General features: G+C 57.5%; 1 protein-coding gene, 1 long non-coding RNA gene and 1 other non-coding gene across 3 annotated transcripts; 1 reads left to right on the forward strand and 2 right to left on the reverse strand.

Annotated features, from left to right (window-relative positions):
• Nucleotides 1-6,131: 6,131 nt before the first annotated feature.
• ST6GALNAC2 (ST6 N-acetylgalactosaminide alpha-2,6-sialyltransferase 2) lies at nucleotides 6,132-17,086 on the forward strand. Its single transcript, XM_040081740.2, has 10 exons — nucleotides 6,132-6,387; nucleotides 11,378-11,470; nucleotides 11,591-11,648; nucleotides 12,271-12,445; nucleotides 13,184-13,349; nucleotides 13,435-13,573; nucleotides 13,739-13,842; nucleotides 13,984-14,067; nucleotides 14,637-14,736; nucleotides 14,917-17,086. Exons 1-10 carry the CDS (start codon nucleotides 6,263-6,265, stop codon nucleotides 15,082-15,084), a joined length of 1,212 nt encoding a protein of 403 aa, XP_039937674.1. The 5' UTR covers nucleotides 6,132-6,262; the 3' UTR covers nucleotides 15,085-17,086.
• Nucleotides 17,087-17,200: 114 nt separating this feature from the next.
• LOC120761021 (uncharacterized) lies at nucleotides 17,201-20,493 on the reverse strand. The gene is made up of 6 exons (XR_005703534.2): nucleotides 20,364-20,493; nucleotides 19,651-19,730; nucleotides 18,523-18,610; nucleotides 17,809-17,877; nucleotides 17,439-17,540; nucleotides 17,201-17,275 (listed from the first exon to the last, which is right to left on the reverse strand). It is a non-coding gene; the product is annotated as an uncharacterized LOC120761021 (long non-coding RNA).
• On the reverse strand, nucleotides 19,795-19,870 carry LOC120761152 (small nucleolar RNA R38). Its single transcript, XR_005703564.1, has one exon. It is a non-coding gene; the product is annotated as a small nucleolar RNA R38 (small nucleolar RNA).
• Nucleotides 20,494-21,591: the final 1,098 nt, after the last annotated feature.

Below are 21,591 nucleotides of genomic sequence, written 5' to 3' on the forward strand. Positions count from 1 at the left end.
GCATCGGCTCCGGAGCGGGCACAGGAAGCCGAGCGGGGTCGGAGGTGGCATTTCCCGGCCAACTCCCGGCCTGGCACACACTAATGGAGCAACGCCTGTGGAGGGCAGCTACAGCTGGAGCACCCTTGGCAAGAGGCAGGGTTCAGGACTGGGCAAGCTCCCAGCAGGGTGAGTCCCAGGGTGAAAGCAGCACTGCCGGGCTGTGCTCTAGTAGCCCCAGCCTGCTCAGTGCCATGGTGCAGGGCCACCCCAAAATCCAGGTCTCCGTGGTTGGCACTAGATTGTCCCTGTGCCACCAGGTGGCAGCTGCTGTTCGGAGATCTGTCTTTGTCTGGCACATCCCGGTGTGCCGCCGTGTGCTGGTGCTGGGCACAGCCCCGCAGCTGCCTGCGATCCATGGCCCGGGGGCTCCCCGGGGGTGCCGAGACACCGGGAGCACAGGTTCGGTACCCTGCGGTCACAGGGTGAGGGCAAAGGTACCGAACCTCTGCTCCTGCAGCACAAGCAGAGGGACTGATGGTGGGATTGGGTCTGACATCCTGATACAGCAACTCCTCCTCCTGCATGGACACAGTACCCAGTGCCAGCCACCAGCGGATTCCCCACTGCCAGCCAGGAGCTCTGGAGGCTGCAGGATTTAAACAGAGGCGTTTGGTTTGGATAAATACACCACTGTGCCTCAGCATGTTTTGTCAGCCCTGCTTTTTCCAAAAGCTCTTGGAGAGTACCTTGAACTGTTATTATAGCTGTGCCAGACTCCTCCTAGAGTTCTTCAAGAGTTAACAGCCTTTAACTATCCCCCACCAGACTGCAGAATCCAAAACCTCTTGTCACCCAGAAGCTCTCATGGTGTCACCTTCCTGGCAGGGCTTCAAATTTTTTGCTTCATTTCCACCTTTTCCCTCTTTCAGTGTGACTGCTCACTTGTATAGCAGCAGCAGAGACCAGCCTGTCCTGCTGTGTGTTCACACAGCTCCCTGACTGCAGATGAAGCAGGAGGAAGACATGCCCTGCTTGGGGACAGGGATGCATCTTGGGGACAAGTGAGTGGTGCAGAGCCCATCTTGTTCCTGCTCCTGGGCAGTGCAGCCCTGCTCTCTGGATCCTGTCTGCATTTGGCCTCACCAGGAGCAGGGCCAAGGTGGGCTCTGCACCATGTCCTGGGGTTTGAGGTACCCTCTAAAGGTGGCAGCCAACCCCAAACCCAACCAGGTGCTGGAGGGAGCCACTGTGAGTGCCACGCACGGCTCCAAGGCAGCCTCGTGCCATGGTGGCACATCCATATTGTCACTCCTGTCCCTTTCCTTCCCAGGCAAGGAACTGAGGCACAGAGCAGCCAGAGCTGGATAACAGCACCCAGCTTCCCAGCACGGAGCTGCTCCCTCTGGATGTGTTACTCTCGAGCTTCCGTGGCTGACTGGATGCTGTGGGAAGTGTGGCAGAGCTATGTGCCTGCTCCAGGTCAGCACAAAGAGCTCTGTGTTGGGGACTTAGAGGTGCTGTTAATGTTGCTCAGCTGCTGAGAGGTTTGGGGCAGGCCTTGGGGGTAGAGGGTGGGAGGTTTCCCCTCCTCGCCTCCTCTGTGTGGACCTTCTCCCTTTCTTGGGGATGTGGTAGCAGGTAAATCCAGTTGGACCAGAAAAACTATTGATAATAGGGGAGGGAGAACAAGATAAAGGAGCAGCCCATGGCTTTGTTGTGGGAAAAACACCAGCTGAGCTGCCAGGAGCCCTCACCTCCAGGTGCTGGAGCAGGGCCCTGCAGGTAAACAGCTCCAGGGGGTGCAGCAGGGCTCCTCTGCCAGGCTGAGCAACAAGACCTTGGGTGCTGCAGGGCTTTCCCAGCCTGGCCTGGCCCGCCCTTGGGATGGTAAATTCTGGAAAGACACTTTCTGAGTCCTGGGGACATGCCAAGGCTCCCTCCGTCCCTCCCTTGGCAGCCATGCAGTGTCCAATGGGACCACACAGGTGGGTGAACGAGGGGCTGGGTCACCCACACTCAAACACGGTGTCCCCTCTCCCCAGCTTTGGGGACAGAGCCTGGCCTGACCCCAAGGACATGTGGCTTTGAGCAGACCTCAGGGGCTGGTTGCCCTGCCAAGATCAGGGCGGGATCAGCCCACATCTGCTCTGCTTGGTCCAGAGCTGGCAAGAAGGGGGAGGGCAGTTGTTTGCATCGTCACCCTAATTTCTCAGGGGTGTTTCCCAGCTCTGCACCCCTCCAGGCACAGCTCAGAGCCTCCCAGGTTGCCTCCTGCCAGTGGAGAGGGGATGGCCTTTGAACCGCGTGTTTGGCTTATCTGGGCCCTGGTCAGCGGTCCGGGGCTGGCCAAGGGCTCTGGCAAGCACAGGCACCTGTGATAAGAGCCAGGCTGGGCCAGCAGGGCCACGGCGAGCAAGCCAACAGGAGCCAGCCCAAGCCACATCCTGCCACTGCCTGTGAGGTCCCGACCTGCCGCCTCCACCTCTGGCTTTCCCCAGCAACCTTCCTGCTTTGGGGAAGAGCGGGGTGTGTTTCCCTGATGGGCCACATCCTGCCCCACTGGCACAAAGATCACAGAGTGACAGAATCCATTTGGTTGGAAAAGGCCTCTGGGATCATTGATGCCAACCTCTGACTGAACACCTTGTCAGCAGGACACTGTGGGCTCACTGAGTGCCACATCCAGCCTGTCCTTAAACACCTTCAGGGACAGTGACTCCACTGCCTCCCTGGGCAGCCCATTCCAATGCCTGACAACCCTTTCTGTGAAGAAATTCCTCCTAATGCCCAACCTAGACCTCCCCTGGCACAGGACCGTGTCCTCTTATCCTGTCTCGGGTTGCTGGGGTGAAGAGACCGATCCCCAGCTGGCTACACCCTCCTGCCAGGGAGCTGTAGAGAGTGATAAGGCCTTGTCTTCTACAGGCCGAGCAGCACCAGCTCCCTCAGCCTCTCCTCCTAGGATTTGTGTTCCATACCTTTCACAGCCTCTCCACCCTTCTCTGAGCAGTTTTGCTGCACCCCCGAGCCCCTTTCCCCCCCACAGCATGGGTGTGGGCAGAAGGGCAGAGCACAGCCCTGAGCACCTCTGGTCCTGCAGCCAAGCGCGGCCGCCGCTGCTGTCACCATCTCCGGGCGTCCTCCATGTGGTCACTTCTCCTGACTCTGGTTGTCGTAACCCCTCCAAACCCAGCACAAAGCCGGGCAGAGAGTGTCAGGGAGCACCTCAGTGGGCACTTTGCCTGACCCCGTTTCTCCGGGCAGCGAGCCTGGCGAGAGGAGCGGTGGCCGGGCTGCTCCCGCTGCCCTCCCCGCCCCACCAGGCAGGGGCCGTGCGTCAGCCTCCCGGGACATCTGCTGATGAATTTTTCATGCTGCCGTGGCCGTGCCTCCGCAGGCAGCCATATGGCCCCGTGCTCTCAGGGGGTGACGCAGCCACCCGCTCCAACAGCCGGGCTCTGCGTTTCGGGGACCTGCTCTGCGAGCGCGTTGTTGACGCTTTCTTAAGTGTACCTCTGACCCGTGCTGAATGAGTTTGGGTATATAAACCCTCCAGGAGATTTTTGGAGGTCTCCTTCTCCCACCTGCACAGTTCATCATGGCGAAGACCACGGTGGAGGAGAATTTCCTCCACCGACTTGTGGCTGGCAGCCAGCTGGTGCAAAATATGTTGATTCTCCTCTTGTGCTCTCTAGCCATGGGGAGGGATTGGGTTCTGTTTCCAAGAAGTAATCACTGGAATAAAAAGCCCGGGCTAAAAATGATACTTGCTGGTTCCCATTGTAATTTCTTTTATGTTCTTTTTCTAATCTTTTTTTGGCAACTACCATCCTAAAAGGTTTTTCACACTTATTTAACTTCTAAATTAAGCACTACTTAATTTTGGGGCATAGTCCAAAATGCATTGTAGCACAAAACAAGTAGAGCAGATGAAGAACTGTGCATCTCATTTTCACCCCGCTGAAAATAAAACCAACAGTAGAAAACCATATATCATGGAAACAGAGAGATGTGAAGAAACCAGCTCCTCCAGCCCCTGAGGCTGCCACTCCACCAGCATTTGCATGATTGGCCCATAAATGTTTCCAAATGGCAAATTCCTGACTTTCCCCAGGTCACTTCCTCTGGACCATTGGTCATCCATCTGGAGCCAAGCCTTGCTATGTCCCTTGTGACTTACTCGAGCGGTTGGTAATAATTAGCTGTGGTTAACGAAGGGCCAGAGTCAAGAGCACGTGAGCCAAGGCAGCAGACCACAGGGGGCGAATCCAGCAGGTCGGAGCGAACATGGCAGACTCTGAGTCACATGGAGTGGGGACAGCTCCAGGCTGGGGGACCTCTGAGCAGGACCCCAGACTCAACCACGCTGTGCTGGCTCTGAATCTTCCAGAAAATGCCCGTACCCCTGAGGGCTGGAGCAGCTTTTAGTGATAGAGGCAAAAAAGCATTAAATCCCTCCATCGATGCACCCCCATCTCTCTGAGCTGCCTTTTGCTACTGGGGCAGGTGTGACCCCCTCTTCCTGCCCATCCTTCTGCAGCTTTAGCTCCACCTGGGCTTTAAACTCTATTTCATCCCTCTGTGTCCCAGTGGCCATGGTCTGTCCTGTCCTTCCAGCTTCTTGCCTGTTCTCTCCTTCCCTGAGACGACCTGTGCCCAGCCAACCTTCCTGCCACAGCTCCAGTGCACTGCAGCAGGGTTCCCCTCAAGTCTGCTTTAAAGCCAGCCTGCCCCCATCCCTTTGTGGTGCCCAGGTGCAGTGTCCACTGTCCCAGTGGGACAAGGCCAGCAGTGACACCGCTGCCAGCCTCAGGCACAGAGCTGCCCCCGTGTGCACACCGCAGCCTGGGCACTCCGTGGATGCCAACGCGGTGCCATCCCCACACAGCTGAGATCCCCAGAGGACCACGGCTGGCAGTGGAGGGATCTGTAGTAGTGGAAGCAAGTGGAGATTGAGGCAAACTCCTGTTAAAATGTGTTTTGCTTTTATCTTCCTTTGAACCTGTCTGGGCAGGCTGGAAAGGAAGCAGGGGTTGGTTGGATCTGAGGGGATAAAGGAGTGTTGGGGGAAATGCAGCCACACTGGGACTCGGGAACAGCAATGGGGCTCGGGCCCAGGTTTTGGGGCTGAATAATGAAAGAGGGTATTTGTGGAGGAGCTGGAGGTGTGTGACAGTTTGGAACAACACATGAGCGCTCAGGGAGCCACGGGCACAGGGTTTGGATGGAGCTGGGCTCACCATCGTGCTGCTCCCTGAGTCTGGCGACTTCCTAACAATCCAACCCCCCCAAAATCCCTGCAGTTCATCTGAAAAGGCTTGTTTGCCTACCGAGTCCCTTCCCCCGCTGCAACAAACATTTTGGTATGCACATCCTTCAGTTCACAGGCTGGTTCTTTCAGAGTTGAACTAAAATAACGCCGAGATATTCTTTCAAAAAAGAAACTGGAGCACATCCCCTCTGAAAATACCAAAATAATTCATGCAAATATCCCCCCAAACCCATTTCTCCTTCCCTCCAACCCAAACTCCTTGTCGAGCTCGCCATAAAGTCCCCAAAGGTGCTGCTTGCTGCAAACGCGCCAGAAAGTGGCCGGGGACCCGGGGGCAGCACCCCAAAAGTGTCCCCCCTTTCCCCCCACATTTGTGCCCTCCTGGGGGTTCCCCGGGTGGCTGCGGGTGTGTGACAGGGTGCTATGCTCTCGGGCACCCCAAGGTCCGTCTTGGCTTGAGAGCCTGCAGTTTCTGAGCAGCGCAAACACAGCGGCGGGCGCCGGCGGACACGCTCGGGGGTGGCACCGGGGGGCCCCCGTGTCGCGTTTGAGTCGGACAAGAAAGTTACAAAAAGGGGAACCCTGTCTATGAGCCGTGGGTGGGTGGGGTGAAAAGGAAGTTAAAAACGGGAAAAAAAAAAAGAAAAAGAAAAAAAAAAGAGAAAATCTCCCTTCCCTCCTGGTCTGGGTGAATGTTTAACCCCCAACTCAGAGAAAAAGCAGCTCAAAAGTGCTTTTTTTTTTTTTTTTTTTTTTTTTCTCAGCAAGTCTGAACCAGTCAGCCTGGTGCCTCCTCCCTCCGGCTCACACCCTCCCTCCCACCGCTCCGGAGGAATATCCCAGCCTGCTCCAAAGTGCAGCCGGGCACCCGGGGCAGGACGGAGCCAGCCCAGAGCGGTGCCCGCGCCCACGGGGCTGGGAGAGCAGAGGGGCCGCGAAGTTCGTGTGCCCGGGGCCGGCTGCCACGCTCCCGCTCGCCTGCGCCGCTCCTGGGCTGAATTGCCCGGGATGGGGTCCCCGCACTGGAAAAGGCTCTGCCTTTTGCTCCTGGCAGGTTTAACATCCTCCCTGCTCCTCTACAGTCACTACCACGCCACGGTGGAGGCGCCCAGCAGCCAGAGGATCATAGCCAAGTAAGGGGGACGGGGGTGGGAGAGGGGTGGGAGGCAGGGATCTGTGAATCCAGCACGAGGTACCGTGCGCTGGATGGGGAGGGCGCCAGTGTGGGCACCAGCCGAGCCCAGAGCTGCCCAGAGCGGGACCCCGAGGCCGTGCGGGGGTCTCCGGGGGTCCTCGCGTGGGTTCAGCGCATCGCGGTGCAAAGAAACCATCGCTGAGCGCGGGGACGGCTGGGGGCGAGCATCAAACCCGCTTCGGCTGCCGGCCGGAGCCGCCGCGTGTTCCCGCCGGGCTGCTGCGGGATCGGAGCCCGCTGCTTGTCCTGGGGGAGCTTTGGCCCCCGTGGAGCCGCACTCATCACCCCTTGCAGAGGCAGGGCGCCGGTCTGGGATCCCCCGGGCTGCCCGCCCCGCTCGCCAACTCAGGGCTGCGGCGTTTTCCAAACTCCAGCAATTTGCAACTCCCCCTTCGTCCGCCTTCCCTGCATCCTCCGAAGCTCCCGAAGCCCCTTCCCGAGCCTCCCCCGTGCCCAGCGGGAGGGGATGCTGGGGTGCCCCGGGGAGCTCCGCCGAGGGCGGATGGGCGGGCGGGGGAAGGAGCGCCACCGGCTGCTCTGTGCCCTGCGAGCATCAGGTGCTGGGCTAGGAGAGCGCCGGGGGTGTCCCCCACCTCCTCCTGGGTGTTCTTGGGTGTCCTCGGTGTGACAGAGCCCAGCAGCCTGGGCGCTGCCCGGGAACGGGGGATGCTGCGGGCACTGGAGCCGGTCCTGCGGAGGGTGAGATTGGCAGCGGGATTTGCTGAGGATGGAGCCGGCTGAGCTGCCCTGGGGTTCAGACCTTCTCCCTTCCCCAGCTGGGAGCTGTTCTTGCCCTGTCTCATCGTGCCAAAGGCAGAGGTCCCCTCTTCTGCCGGGCTGGATCAGGAGTATCTGCAGCAGCCCGGGCTGGCTGTTGGCTCTTTCCAGCCTCGCCGTGCTGGGTGCCAGCGGTGCCAGCGGTGCCAGCGGTGCCAGCGGCAGCATTACCCGGAACTGCTCCGGGCAGTCACGGCTGGGGTGACATCAAACTCCCCACAAAGAGCTTGATGTCCACCAGAGGGGAAACTGGGGCCCGTGAGGACAGCAGAACGTGCCCATGGACCAGTCTGGAGCTGGGAATGGAAAGCAGCCGCACCCTGACACAGCGTCTGCGGCCCAGCGAGAGCAGGGTGTGGAGAAAACCCATGGGATGGAAGCAGGGAGCAAGTTCCTCCCACAGCATGTGGGAGGAATAACCCTAACACTGCCTGGACCTGCTGCAGCCCCAGGTCGCCTTCCTTGGAAAGCGAGCCCAGGCTCCAGCTCTTTGACTGATGGGACCAAGGGTCAGCCTGTCCAGCCCCGGAGAGGGGCCCAGGGTGAGGTAACACAGAGCTGTGTTACCTGTGCTCCAAAGCTCTCCTGGACTCTCCTCTTGGCTTTAATTCAACCCCTGAAGCTAAACCCAAACCAGAGTGCAGTCTGTTGGCTTCGATTCCCCGTGTTTACAAACATGGCACAGCACGAGTGCTGCTCGTCCCAACAGAGCTGTGTCCCTGGAGGAACAGGAGCTGCCCTGCCGCTGGATGTGCGGAGCTGGAACTGGGCTGGCCATTTCACATGGCTCATTTCCTGCTCTGCCAGCGGGGACAGGAGGGACAGGAGGGTCAGCATCCTCACCTGTGGGTGCAGGTGACTCGGTTTCAGCAGGTCAGCGTGAGCAGTGCCTCCATGCGGAGCTCCAGGGGGATGAAGGAGATCGGGAGGAAGCTGATCCCCTGATGGATGGTGGCTGCAGCCAGCACCAGGTCACCCCAGGAGCAGATCCCCACAGCAATGCCAAGTCACCTTCCAGTTCCACACAAAGCTGCTGACCCTATGGAAGTGGGCAAATGCCCTGTTCCCTGCAGAGCTGGGATGGAGGGAGCCAAATCCCCTGGGGTTCAGCTGGGCACAGCCCTGTCCCACTCCTTGCCGCTCCATCTCTCCCAAACCCCACTGGTGAGCGGAGCTGCTGGCTGCCCTCATGGCTTTATTATTAGGGCAGATGGGATGAGCACAGAGCTCTGCCCAGCCTCGCTGCAGCACTCCTGCTCTGCACCAGGGAAAGATCATCCTGGAGCTCAGCCCTTCATGGGGAGATGGAGCAAGAGCGGGTTCTTGTTGCTGTTTTGGCTCCCTCAAATGTCTCTGTGGGGCCCTGGGAGTATTTGCTGAAGATAAGGCTGGAGTGTGTGCTCACAACACTCACACACAGCGTTATCTTCCGGAAATGAGGGATGGCCTCGGACCAGAAACGTCATATTTGTGAATGTCACGATGGTGAGGGAGCGCACCCGGGCTTGGCTGGCTCTGCTGCCACCGCCGGTGCCCGGGCAGCCACGGCCACTCCTTGCCGCAGCCCCATTGTGCATCGGTCAGTCCCGGGCAGGATTGTCATCTTCTGAGTCAACCAAGCAGCACGAGGTGCTTCACCACATCCTGGCAGGTGACGTCAAAGCGCTTGGCTCCCCATCACGCCGCCGAGCTGCTGTCTGGTGGGGGGCCGGCTGCCCCACGCCCTTCCCGGCAGGGTTTGGGCAGGGGCAACGCTGGAGAGCTGGCTCTGGCACCCACAGCTGGCAAGCAAGTGCAGGGAGGTGCTGGCACTGATTTATCAGTTCAGCACAAAGCCTGGAAGAAGCGATGAGCAGGTGCCACCCACTGTGTCCGGCCATGGGTGGAGATGGGGCCCGGCTCCTGCCGACCTGCCAGGCTGCCTGTGCCCACCTCCCTCCATCCTGGGCACAGCCAGGCTGAGCCCCCTGGGGCTCCCACAGATCCCTGGCAGCTCAGAAAGCTCAGCACCCTCCCACTGCCCAGGGCTTTGCCTTGTGGGGCAGGCACTGGGATGAGCCGGGGAAGGGAAGGAACAAGAGCAGGAGAGCTTGGAGAGCTGGGGAGGGGCTGGGTGGGCAGAGATGTGCAGCTGGGCCTTGTGAACCTAGGGGGAAGGGCTGAGGAGGTGGTGGGGCTGGGAGAGGCTGCTTGGATGCAGCTCAAGCCTGGATATGGTGGGTGAGGGTAGCGGCCTTGGGGTTTGGTGGAGGCTGCACCTCCGTGGTCCAAAAATGGGTGGGTGCCAACCCAGGGGCTTTGCACGCAGGGACTTCAGTGCTTTGCAGGAGCCATCTCTGGGGCTGGAGCAGGGAGGTTTCCCCAGTCCATGGTCCATGGGTTGGGTGATGGAGGTGTTGATAAGCTCTGCTGTTGAGGCACACGGGCTGGGGGTCTGTGAGATGGAGGCAGCAAGTGGGGCTGGGCAGCTCCCTGGGGCGAGCTCCCTGCGCCCCAGGGCAGTTCACCAGGGCTGGGCACACTCGGGGTCCAGAGCTCCTGGCTGTGGGACACTGGTGTGGGAGAGCTTTGCCCTGGAGGTTGTGCTGCCGGTACCTGGGCTGAAGGAGCAGCTTCCAGCGTAACCAGCAGGTCTGGCACAGCCTCTGATGGCCCTGCCCTTGCTGTGGGCACACCCTGCAGTGCCCCCTGGAAGCCAAGGGAATAGACGAGTTTGCTCAGGCTGGGATTAGTCGGATGCTCGCAGGGGTAACACAGGGAAGTCCCTGCAGAAAGCTGCAGCTCTGCAGCTCCCTGGGGTGGCTCAGTCCCATCTGGGTGGATCTTCCTGGGATTTACCCTCCCTCCTCTCTCTGCCTGCTCAGGTGCTCTCAGGGCTGGGCTGGTTGGGGGCCACGCTGTGCTGGCCCCTGGGCTGTGGCATTGTGTTTGCAGTGGTGGGGGCTTTGCAGGGCTCTGCTCCTGCTGGGAACCTGAATTCCAGTGGGACAAGAAGGCAAGACACACAGGCCTGATTTAAAATCTGCCCTGCTCCACTGTCGGGGTTCAGTCTGCTGCACCCTCAGCATCCCCTGCCAAGAGCTGGCAGCGCTGGCACGGTGCAAGGAAGGTGCTGGGACTGAAGCTTGCTTGGTGCTGCCTTTCCATCCATCCCTGGGGAGATGCTCCAGCCCCAAGCAGGGCGGTGGGCCGTCTCCCCGTGTCATGCCATGTCCCCAGTGTGGCACAAAGCAGGGTTTGGGTGACAAACGGGTTTGGATCTGTTCCTGGGCAGGGCTGTGGGTGCTGCTGCTGTTGACAGGGGCCATGGCAGGGACAGAAACCCAACGCCTGCTGTGCCCCTGTGCCAGGCAGCGTCGCTCCAGTGGGGGCTGGGGGGCTTAAGCTCCGCTCCCCACCTGCCTCTACCTGTCCCCAGGCTCTCAGGCAGAGATCCCGTAACAAGGAGCCCTTGTCTCCTCCACAATACCCCCGTTCTGGGCGAGCACCTGCCGCCCGGGCTGGCGGCGGGGCCGGGGGCTCTGAAGGGCCTTTCTGTGTGGGGATGAATGGGAGCCTGTTCCCCTCCGGTGGGCTCCCACCTCCTGCTTGCCTGCCCAGCCCCAGTGCCCCTCCAGGGGCTAGGTCAGCTCAGCCTGGCCCCGTGGGGCTCAGGGCAGCCCAAGTTGCTCAGGGTGGGCAACCCCTGCTGCAAATGAAGGATCAGGGAATGCCCCAGCTGCCCCCATGGCAGAGGGGGTCCCATGCACCCCGAGAGCCTCCAGATCCCAGCCGCTGATTGCTTCTTCAGTGTAACAACTGAATGTGTCCTGCTGGCCCATCCAGTTTATTGCAGCCTGGTCCTCCTCGGACTCAGGAATGGTGGGGTGGTGGCAAGAGCCAGGGAGGTCTCAGCAGAATTCCCCCAGGGCTGCAGGCTGGGCTGGGTGTGGTTTCTGGTACCTAGGAGTCCTGGAGGTGGGTCTGCACAAACCCCGTATTTTGCAAATCCTCCATCTCTCCACTTGCAGATGGGAGTGGGTGGGCGCAGGCAGTGGTGGAGAGGAGATAAATGGAGGGGTCGTGGTCCTGCCCTGTGGCTCTCACAGGTGGGGGATGTCAGGGTGCTCAGTGCTGCCTCCTCAGCTGAGCTCTCACTTGCCTTCTCCCAGCTTGCTGCAGCCAGAGCCGCTGGTCCTGGCTCCCTCAGGGACACCGCACGGAGCCGGCAGCCGCGGATGGGCTCCTGGAGGCAGCTTGGAGAGGTAAGGAGGGAAAGGTGCTCGGCCATCCTGGCAGGAACCGGGAGGTCCCTTCCCACCGTGGGCTTCCCCAGTGCCCAAGCGATGGATTTTTAACTCTGCCATATGTTTCCCCCATCCCAGTGGGAATTCCTTCAAGCCCTCTGCCAGGCTGGGGGAGCCGGAGCCCAGCAGAAAGCAGGTAATCATTAGCACAGCACAGCAACGTCCATGGTGCCCCTCTGTGCTGGGTTTGGTTGGTTGAAGGGCTGTGTGGGGAAGCTGAGGAGGAGCAGAATCCTCTGGAAGGGGTTTACAGTGGAACAACCTCCTCCACCCACACAAGTGATTCTCCCCAGGCCTCCCTGCTGCCGTTCTCTGTGTGGAGGCTGGAGCCAGCATCACCACCCCCTCCAACCCTCTGACTCCTGGGGCAGAAGTCCAGGCTGGACACTCATGGGGATGGACCCAGGCCCGGGGGGGCTGTTACTGTTCTGTTCTCCTAGAGCAGAGCTCTAATGGGGCCCACAGCTTTAACAGAGTGCCCACACCTGAAGGTGCTGAATCTTTCACACCCTCAAGTGACTCTGTGAGCCCTGGTTCTCCCAGCCCCATTGAGCTGGGTGCTGAAGGCTGTTTTGCAGGACAAAACCAAGGCACGAGGCAGGGCTCTGCCTGGGTGACCCAGCAGAAATACTCCAGACAAGGAGCATTTCTGTCCCTGGGTTTGTTCCCACCTTGGCGCCTGCTGAGGGGTGGAGGTGTCACAGGGAAGGCAGACCCAGGCTGGAGATTGAGCAGGGCTCCTCTTTCCTCCCTCCCAGCCCAGCCCCTGCCTCCGCCCGGTGGTGGCCAGAGCAAAGGCAGACCCCAAGTTTGGGGAGATCTTCCGCTTCAACACCCCTGTGCTGATGTGGGACCAGCACTTCACCCAGGAGACCTGGAACAGGCTGAAGACACGACACGTGCCCTATGGCTGGCAAGGCTTGTCCCTGGCAGGTACAGACCCAGCTGGGATGTGGGGCAGCCTGAGAGGACTGGGGAGCCCAGCAGAAGGGACTGGAGATGTGGGACAGGCAAGGAGCCCTGCAGAGGAGCCAGGAATGTTGATCTCTTCCCACCCCACCTCCCAGGGCACAAGGCGGAGGGTGCGGCTTTGCAAATGCCGCTCGCTGCATCTTATGACATTTTCCCTGAATAAAAGCTGCAGTGTGTCTGTGATTATTAACTGGGGCCGGAGGAGCTCGGACAAGCAGCTCCATTGTTGTGCGTGGAGATTGTTTTCCTTCCCACCCCAAACCCACTCTCTGTTCTCCCTGGCAGCCGCCAGCTTCAATCCCTGGGCTTGGAAGTGCTGGGAACGGCGAGCAGGGGAGAACCAGGGGCAGAGACATTGTCAGGAGGGGACGTGGCTGGCACAGGCAGCAGCATCTGCAGGGCTGGGGCTGGAGATGTCTGGATGCATCCCCGTGCCTTGCACAGCCTTGGGTGGCTGTTTGTAGCAGGGTTAGGAACATGGGGACGTAAGAGGTACGAGGGGGTGACACCAAGCTGGGTGACACCAAGTCTGGTGCCCCCAAATCCCACCTGCACACCCCTCTCCAGCACAGGAGCGGTGTGAGTTTTTCAGCTGCTCCTGGCTGTGCCGTGCCAGCTCTGTTCGTGCCGTTGCGCGTGCTCGCGTGGGTCCGCACGCACCTTTTCCCTGCTGACTGCTCACATCCTGCTCCTTTCCAGTGGTGGGCAGCACCCTCCGGCTCCTCAACGCCTCGGCCAACCGGCACCTCTTCGACAGAGCCGCCTTCTCCGGGCGCTGCGTCCGCTGCGCCGTGGTGGGCAACGGCGGCATCCTCAACGGCTCGCGGCAGGGCAAGGCCATCGACGGCCACGACCTGGTCTTCAGGTGGGGATGAACCCCAGGCAGGATGGGTTCTCCAGGGTGCTGGGAGATGCCAGCCCTGGACACGAGTTCTGCGCTTTTCCTGCAGGCTCAACGGGGCCGTGATCAAAGGCTTCGAGGAGGATGTCGGCACCAAGGTCTCCTTCTACGGCTTCACGGTGAACACCATGAAGAACTCCCTCATCTCCTACGAGGAGTACGGTTTCACCCGCATCCCCCAGGGCAAGGTGAGACCCTGGGGGCGTGTTGGGGAGTGGAATCAAATTGTCTCTTCAGGCTGGGCTTGCTTCTGAGACCTTCTCCCCATCTCGGGAGCCCTCAGTCCTCGCCTGCAAGTGTGGGCAGTGTCCTTAACCCCGCCTCCAAGTGCCCTGCCTGTGTCCCTGCTGCAGGACCTGAAGTACATCTTCATCCCCTCGGATGTCCGTGACTACATCATGCTGAAATCGGCCATCCAGGGCAGCCCAGTGCCTGAGGGCTCGGACAAGGGGGATGAGTGAGTAGCTCCCCAAGATCCCCCCAGCACCCCAGTGATGCAGACATGACTCACCTGTCCTCACCCCACATCTGTCCCTACTGCGATAAACCTCCAGGACTCCCATGACAAAGTTCTGCCCTTCTCCTTGCCTTGCTGCAGGCCACAGAAATATTTTGGACCGGAGGCATCTGCAGAGAAGTTCAAGCTGCTGCATCCTGATTTCTTGCAGTACCTGACAGCAAGGTGAGAGTGATGAGCACTGTGGCTGCTGTCTGGCTCTGCTCTGGGCTGGGCTCGGACCACGTCCCTTCCCCCTTTTCTTGTTCCAGTACAGACCAGTAGCTGCCCAGCATCAAAGTGCAGTCCCAGTCTCCCCCAGACACTGGAACCACCCCTGCCCTGCTGTCTGCACACAAGGCAGAAGCATCTCTCCCCTGCCATTCCTGCTCACTGCAGCACAGCTCATATCCCCTCCTATGCCCTCCCTCACCTTGCTCCCATTCCCCAAAACAAATTACATTTTGTCCCAGTCCAACAGGAGCAAAGTTAGGGCCCGACAGGATTGTCTTTTCCTGCCTTTCATGAAAGCAGGTGCCTGGGTTGGGGTGGCTCCAAACAGCAGAGAGGTGCCTTTTACCAACCTCTGAGCAAATGAGAGCAGCCATCAGAGAACTCAGCCGAGCCCTGTGTTTGACTCAGTGCTCCTGCCTTACTGGGCACCAGCGCCGCTGGAGAGGGCTGTGGAGCTGTGGGTCTGGGGGCTGCAGGGCTGTGCCAGCCCTGAGCCCCCACAGCCACCGTGTCCCCGTCAGGTTCCTGTGGTCGGAGCTCCTGAACACCCAGTACGGCTCCCTCTACATGCCCAGCACCGGCGCGCTCATGCTCCTCACTGCACTCCACACCTGCGACCAGGTAAGGGACCGCTGCTCCCCTGGGGAGAAGGGAATCCCCCTTTGGCTGCTGTGGGGTTCCAGTGTATCCTGGTGGCTGTCCTGCATGTCCCCTGTCCCTGAAGGAGGTGGTGGTGGTGATGGACCACCCGAGGTGAAGCCTTGACCCTGCCCTCTGTCTGCCCCACCTCTTTCCCCACAGGTCAGTGCCTACGGGTTCATCACGGCCAACTACGAGCAGTTCTCAGACCACTACTACGAGGTGGAGAAGAAGCCTCTGGTGTTTTATGCCAACCACGACATGATGCTGGAGGCAGCGCTGTGGAGGAGCCTGCACCGCGCAGGGATCATCACCCTCTACCAGCGCTGAGGCCGGGAGGTCGCCCACAGGGGCAAGTCCAAGGACTCTTGTGGCTCTTCTCCTTTCTCCTGAGGGGTCACCTTCTCCCTCCTGAGGGCTCTTCCCAGCTGGCCAGCCAGCCCACGGAGCAGGCTTGCTGCGCCACAGCCAGCAGTGATGTGAGGATAATGGGGAAGCTGAAGCTGGTGGAGGAATGTTGCGTTTCCTCGGGGATCAGGGTGATTGAACACGGCCTTTGGGGCAGCCAGAAGCACCGCAGCACGTGGCTGCGCCCTGCCAGCCCCATGGACGTGGCTATGGGGCAGCAGTGGCCCCTGTGGAGCACAGGAGGGGCAGGGTGATGCTGGAAGAGGATGCTGGAGATGCTGGAAAAATGCCTTAAATGCTCATCACCATGGTGGGACAGCAGCAGGCAGGACAAATCTTTGCCCTGGAGACCAGGTGATAGGAGGTGACGTGTCTGGAGAAAACCTCCCTCCAGAACAACTGTAGAAAATGCCAGCTCCAGCCAGCTGTGTGTGGATGTGTGCCACGTTCCAGAAGGATCTGTCTGCCTGCACAGTCAGTGGCTCAGACAGCAGGACAGACACAGTGGGCCCTGTTACTGTCCCCTTCTTGAGGTCTGGTGTTTTCTGACAAGGAAGGGGCTCAAAAGCCATCAGCTACAAGGAGAGTCACTGCAGCTCAGCCAGGCCAGCAGGAACGGGTCCAGGCTCTGAGCAGCCCCGAGGTGACACTGGCCTCAGCCGTGAGCGTGTGGCACTGAGGTCTGTCAGCATTTGCTTGCGCAGGGACTGTGGTGCTCTCCGAGAGGCAGCCCCACACCAGGGGGGTTGAAGTGATGGTCACTCTTTCAATTTCCTTCCCAAACCCCAAAGGAGGGGAGGGTCCTGAAGCCTTCAGCTGTCCCTCATACACCAGCACTGCTCAGACCCATTTGGGGAGGCTTCTCCATCTGGTGGGGGCTGGAGACAGAGCAGTGTAATGCAAGACACTTTCCCACTTTGTGTAATTACATAAATGTTGAACGATTGTTTTCCTTAACGCCTGTTTCTGTTGTTTTGATGAACTGGGTGGGGTGAGACCCACCTTTACCTCCCACAGCAGAGGAGCAGTGACAGGGAGCAGAGACAACTTAGGAATGGCTCCAGAGGCAGATGGGGACAGAAACCAGTTTAAATCACAGAGACTCAGACCAGGAAACCTGTTAGCTCTGAGTACAGCCCTTTTCCACTTGAAATGCCAGTTGCTGTACGAGGCTGGTGTACAGAGATGGCAAAAGATACCCTGGCCCTGTGCCAGGGAACCTCCAAACCTCCTGAAGCTCCCAGCAGGCTGCTTCCAGCCGGTTCACAGACGCAGGTTAGGCTCCAAGCCTGTTCCAGATGTAATCTATAGCTTGGGGCCCATGTTGTGTTCCCACGTCTCAAATGAACCTTTGTTCCCATCACAGCCACCTTACACTGGCACCACGGCAGCCTGTCAGGCCTGTTTTGTGTTCCCAAACACTCAGCAAGACCTTTTGTGACATGAATGAGCCTGATCCTCACATCCCCTGAGGCCAAGACACTCTGAAACCTCCTCAAACCAGCTCTGGCCAAGCCTCAGGTGACATCAGCAGCACGGTGACACTCAGGATGGTGGTGTCCTGGTGCTGCAGTCCTGCCTGCAATCATCCAGCTCACAGGCACATCAGGAACTAAACACTGGGAACCACCACGTGCACCTTCCTTTCCCCTCTCCAAAAGTTTCCAGCCAAGGCTGGAGCCAGGTGCTGGAGTTAACTCCATTTTAAGGATTTATTCATGGCTGTTCTCCCAAGCACACCACAAGAACCATTTGGCACCAGACCTGAGCCGTAAGTTAGTTTTGTCACACTGTTCCCATGGATTACTTCTGGGACAGAATCTGCAGACACTGAAGTCTTTGTGTTATCAGGTTTGCTATGAAGGGTAAACTCACGTTTCAGGAAGAGTTTTTAATCCAAAATCCTCCCTACCCACATAAAACCATTTCTGTGCAAGAAAAATCACAATCATTACAGTTGGAAAACACCTTTAAGAGCAGGGACCCCAACCTTTACAGAAATAACCAAATAAAAAACAACTTCAACTCCACAAGATTTTCCACAACTTATTTTATTCTGGAACAGAAGAAAGCAAGGAACCACTTTTTCTTCCAGCCAACCGTGGATCAGGTCCTGGTGAAAAAAAAAACCAAAAAACGACAGTATCAGAGCAACTGAAATGTTCCAGATTTGCACTTTTTAATCCAGAGTACAGGTCCCAGGAGACAAAACACTGCTCCCACCCAGGCCAATGGCACTAGCACCCAAATCCTTTTTGGTTTTAGTGGTCCCTTACCCATGGTGTGGCTGCAGCATCCACTGAGCAGTGAGGAGGAGCCTGACACACACATCACCAGTCATTTGTGACACTCAGTCCAGAACAATCTTCCTCCTACACCTGTGAGAAATCACAAACCAAGGCTGTAACTGTTTTCCTAAAAAAGTCCGTTCTGAAACAATTCCCGCCCCGCTAGTCCCATAGTATTTTTACTTTTCCCATTTATCATCAGGCTGCCTCTCCACTTTCTCTTCCCTGTTACACCTTGGAAACCAAAAGCTCCAGGTGCTTGTCCCAGCACCTGATCCTGCCTGGGAGACAGCTGTGCTGTCAGAGTACCCAGTGTCCCTGCTTTGTGGTGCCGTTCCCTCCCCTTTCACAAACCAACCTTGACTCCTGACGACACTCCCTGTCACCAGCTCCGCTGGGCAGCCTGTCAGAAGCTGTTATTGACCTTCTGCAAACAAAGCCAAATTCTGCTCAATAAAGCGTAAAATCATTTAGCAGAAAGCAGCTGTCAGCTGCCCAAGACAAAGTGCTGTTCCAGCCTGTGTGTTCAGTGACTGTACATCAGGCAAGATAAAAAAAATGCATTTCTTATCTGCCCTTCAACCTGTCACTGTTTGCACAAGAAACTTGAAAGCTCTTTGCAGCTCTAAACTGTGCTATGACAACGGCAGCTCAGCTCAGCTCTGCAGCTGTGTCCGTGCCTGCACTTGGCTGCTGTCACACGGCAGGGTGGCAGCACAGGGGACACATTCTGTCACACCGGTGCCACTCACACCTGTGCAATCTTTGCAAGGGGCAGAGGACCCACTAAGGGAGGTACCTGAGCCTCAGCAGACATTTTCCTCCTCAAGCTGAGTGTCAGACAGGGATAACAGCACATCACAGGCTCAGTGTCTGTCCCACCCCTGGCTACACAAACCCCTCACGTTCCCCAAAAATCACAAACAGCTGTTATCCCTGGGATTTCTTCTTTCTGAAGGTAAACCTTCAGAGATTAGGCTCACCAGGTGACTCAATGTGCCTACAGGCCTGGCATATAATTAATGAATTAAAAACAAACAACACACAATACTGAAGAATTCAATTCACTTACCAGCCTGAAGCTCAACATAGCAGCTGTCCTCTGATCACAGATGGTTTTGGGCAACAGCAGCACCAGGATTCTGCAGGACCATTTCCTCCTAAATGCAAGTTGCAATGAACACTGTTAGCAAAAGTATTTTAAATAAAGTTCGTCCTCTTTTCCTCACCTCTCCTGAAAAAAAAACCCAGCACTGAATCACAGAGCAAAAATTACAGAAATTCTCCATTCAAAGACAAGCAACTTTTGTCTCACAAACTTAGCAGAGCAGAAACCTGTCCCTCAAGACACAGAGGAGCATGTTTGCCAGGGGTCTGTCTCATTCACAGACAAGAAACTTTGGGAGGTGGATGCTATTTAAATCCTTGCTTAGGGAAAAACCCCACCAGCTCTGAGACATTGGTGGTTTGGACCCTTTTAAGCTGCTTCAACCTGACATTCTCTTCCTCCTCTTCCAGAAACCTCCCAATCCAACTCATTCCCTGCACACAATCCATCTATCCATGGTGCAATTTCTCTATGGGTTTATCTTAAGAAACACATTCATCAGACCTAGGACAGCCATATCCCCTCAGGAGAAGGGTTCCTCAGGGTGTGTCCTTCACAGGATGACCCTTGGGGGCAGGTGAGCTGCACCTCCCCACCCCCAGCAACCTGATGCAAGTTTGAAGCTGTCCCAGAGCACCTTGAGGTAGGCAAACAGAGCAATTACTCTGTCACTAGGTCTGTTTCTGTGACAGATACAGTTATGAGATGAGCTGTGTCAAGTGTCTCCATAATGGGCTGTCATCCAATCCCTCCTACCTCTAATCCTACTCTGGCTCATCTCTGACCACGCTGACAAGCAGGTGTTCTGCTGGGCATCAACACCAGTGAAATTCCCATTCAATCCACGCTGCTTTTCAGCTTGTGCTCCATGGCAGCAAAGGGCAGCACACTCGGATGGCAGCTGTGACAAAGCTACAGCCTTGATTGGCTTAATTACATTCATCAAGCAGTTGGGGTTTTATATCCCCTCCCAGGAGCCCCAGGAATGCAGGAGGGTATAATTTGAGACAGCAGAGCAAGTCTTTCTTTCATAACCCCCCGAGAGGACAAAGAAACACAGACTATGCCAAGAGAGATGCTGCTGTTTCTCACCATTGTGCAGGTGCACTGTGGGTAAATCAGCTCCCCAGCCAGGCCAGCGTCTTCACCCCTTCTTGACAGGATGTCATGCTCTGAAAACGAGAAAGAGAGTTAGTTCAGGTAACAAACCCTCCCTTTAGCTTTGTGTTTCTAACGCTGAGCCTCAGAGTTACGCTTCCACAGAGGAAAGATCGAATTCAGACAGGGATAACCTTTATCATCACTAGCTCAGCGTTCAGAGCAGCTAAAGAGTAGAGGACCAGCTCAAATCGCCAATCTGTTCTTGCCCTTGTGGCTGTCACGCTCCTCACCCGGGTAGCACCGACGCCTGCAGGTACTCGTGGCTCCCCGGCCCCACCCGTGCGCGGGGTATCGGCCCACTGAACCCCCGCCTCGGGGTGCTGGGAGACAGCCCCGACAGCAGCGCCCCGCCGCCCATAACACGCTGAGCACGGCTCGGGCCAGCCCGCGGCTCCTGGCGCAGCCCCGTCACGGCAGGGCCGAAGCCCGCGGGACCCAGAGCCGCCGGCCTTGCTCTCTCCATCCACCATGGCGGGAGGAGCGGCCACTATCACGCCCCCCCGTGCAGCCTCCGAGCCCTCGCCGCAGCCCAGTGGGCGGTTCCGGCAGCCTACGGGAGCTCCCCGCACACCGTCCCGCCATCCCCGCGCCCCTCGAGGCCGCCGTGCCCGCGGATGGCGGCCGATGGCGCCGGGCCCACTCACCACACGCAGCTCCGCAGCCATGCTGTCCCAGAAACCGCGCGGAGAGAGGGCCCCGCCGGGGCTCATGGGAACTGTAGTCCTGTCCCGTGAGGGCGCATGGGAACGGTAGTCCAGCCCCCTGAGAGCGCGGGGGCTGACGGGAAGTGTAGTCCCGGCCCGCAGGAGTAAAGGGCATTCCTACCCCCCTCATCCCACTCCTTAATGGTACTTACTAATTATTTATTAATTCTTCATGTCCCCTGTTCATTAGGAAGACATGCATAATTGTTCTTAGTAGGCCAAATGCTTCAAAAGGCTGAACATACATTAGCTCATGGAGGAATGAGCTAATTAGCTGAAAATCAGGGGTTAGTCAGAGATTAGTTAGTAAATGTATGAGCCGTGCTTTGAATATGTGATGCTTGCAGGATGTGCTGTGATTGTCCTTTGCTGTTAAAACCTGACATGAAATCCACAGGATCCTATTTAGCTTATGCATGAAATTATAAAAGAAATTATATATTAAACTATGGATGATTCTATTTAGCTTGTATATGAAGTCCGTGTGAACGTTAACAAAGTGCAAATAGAACCAAGGAGAAGAAACATAAGAACTGCTAACGTCTACTTTCTCGCCCCAAAGGCTTATCTATCCTTGTGGTAAAAAGCTCCAGTGAAGGGGAACGGAAAATCAATAAACCAGAATCTGAAAGCAACCAAGCCTGAATACAGATGCCAACCCCAGTGTCACCCCTGGAACGTCTGGGAAGTTCAGGATTCGTGGTCCCTTGGGATCAGAGGTGTGCTCATGGAAAGTTGCCAAGTTCCCACATTCCCCTTGCTCTCCAGAATGCCCCATGCTGGTTTCTTGAAGTTTCTTTAAAAAAGTCAACAGGCTGCAGGAGGCGTTAATAAAAACAAAAGTGTGAGAAGTCTGTAGAGAGATGCCAACGTGCTGTTGTAAATCAGCTGCTTCCAACACAAGCAGCTGGCTGCGGTGTTCCCTAAGCCTTCTGTGCCCCTTGCAAGACACAGAAACCCCAATTGCTGTCCTGGCGGGGAGGAGCAGCTTGCAGAGAGTCCTGGGCTCTGACGTGAGGACACGAGAGTCTCCCTGCCCCACAGGAGCCTGTGGAATGAGTGTTTGGCCTGGTAGGAAAGCAGATGATGGTTCAGAACAGCAGTAATTAACACAGCCTCTGTTGAAGCAGCCTTTGCTCCGAGAAGATTTGGCTGGCGGTCTGCCTGG

This window comes from Hirundo rustica, chromosome 18, assembly GCF_015227805.2.
Source record: "Hirundo rustica isolate bHirRus1 chromosome 18, bHirRus1.pri.v3, whole genome shotgun sequence".
Classification (NCBI taxonomy): domain Eukaryota; kingdom Metazoa; phylum Chordata; class Aves; order Passeriformes; family Hirundinidae; genus Hirundo; species Hirundo rustica.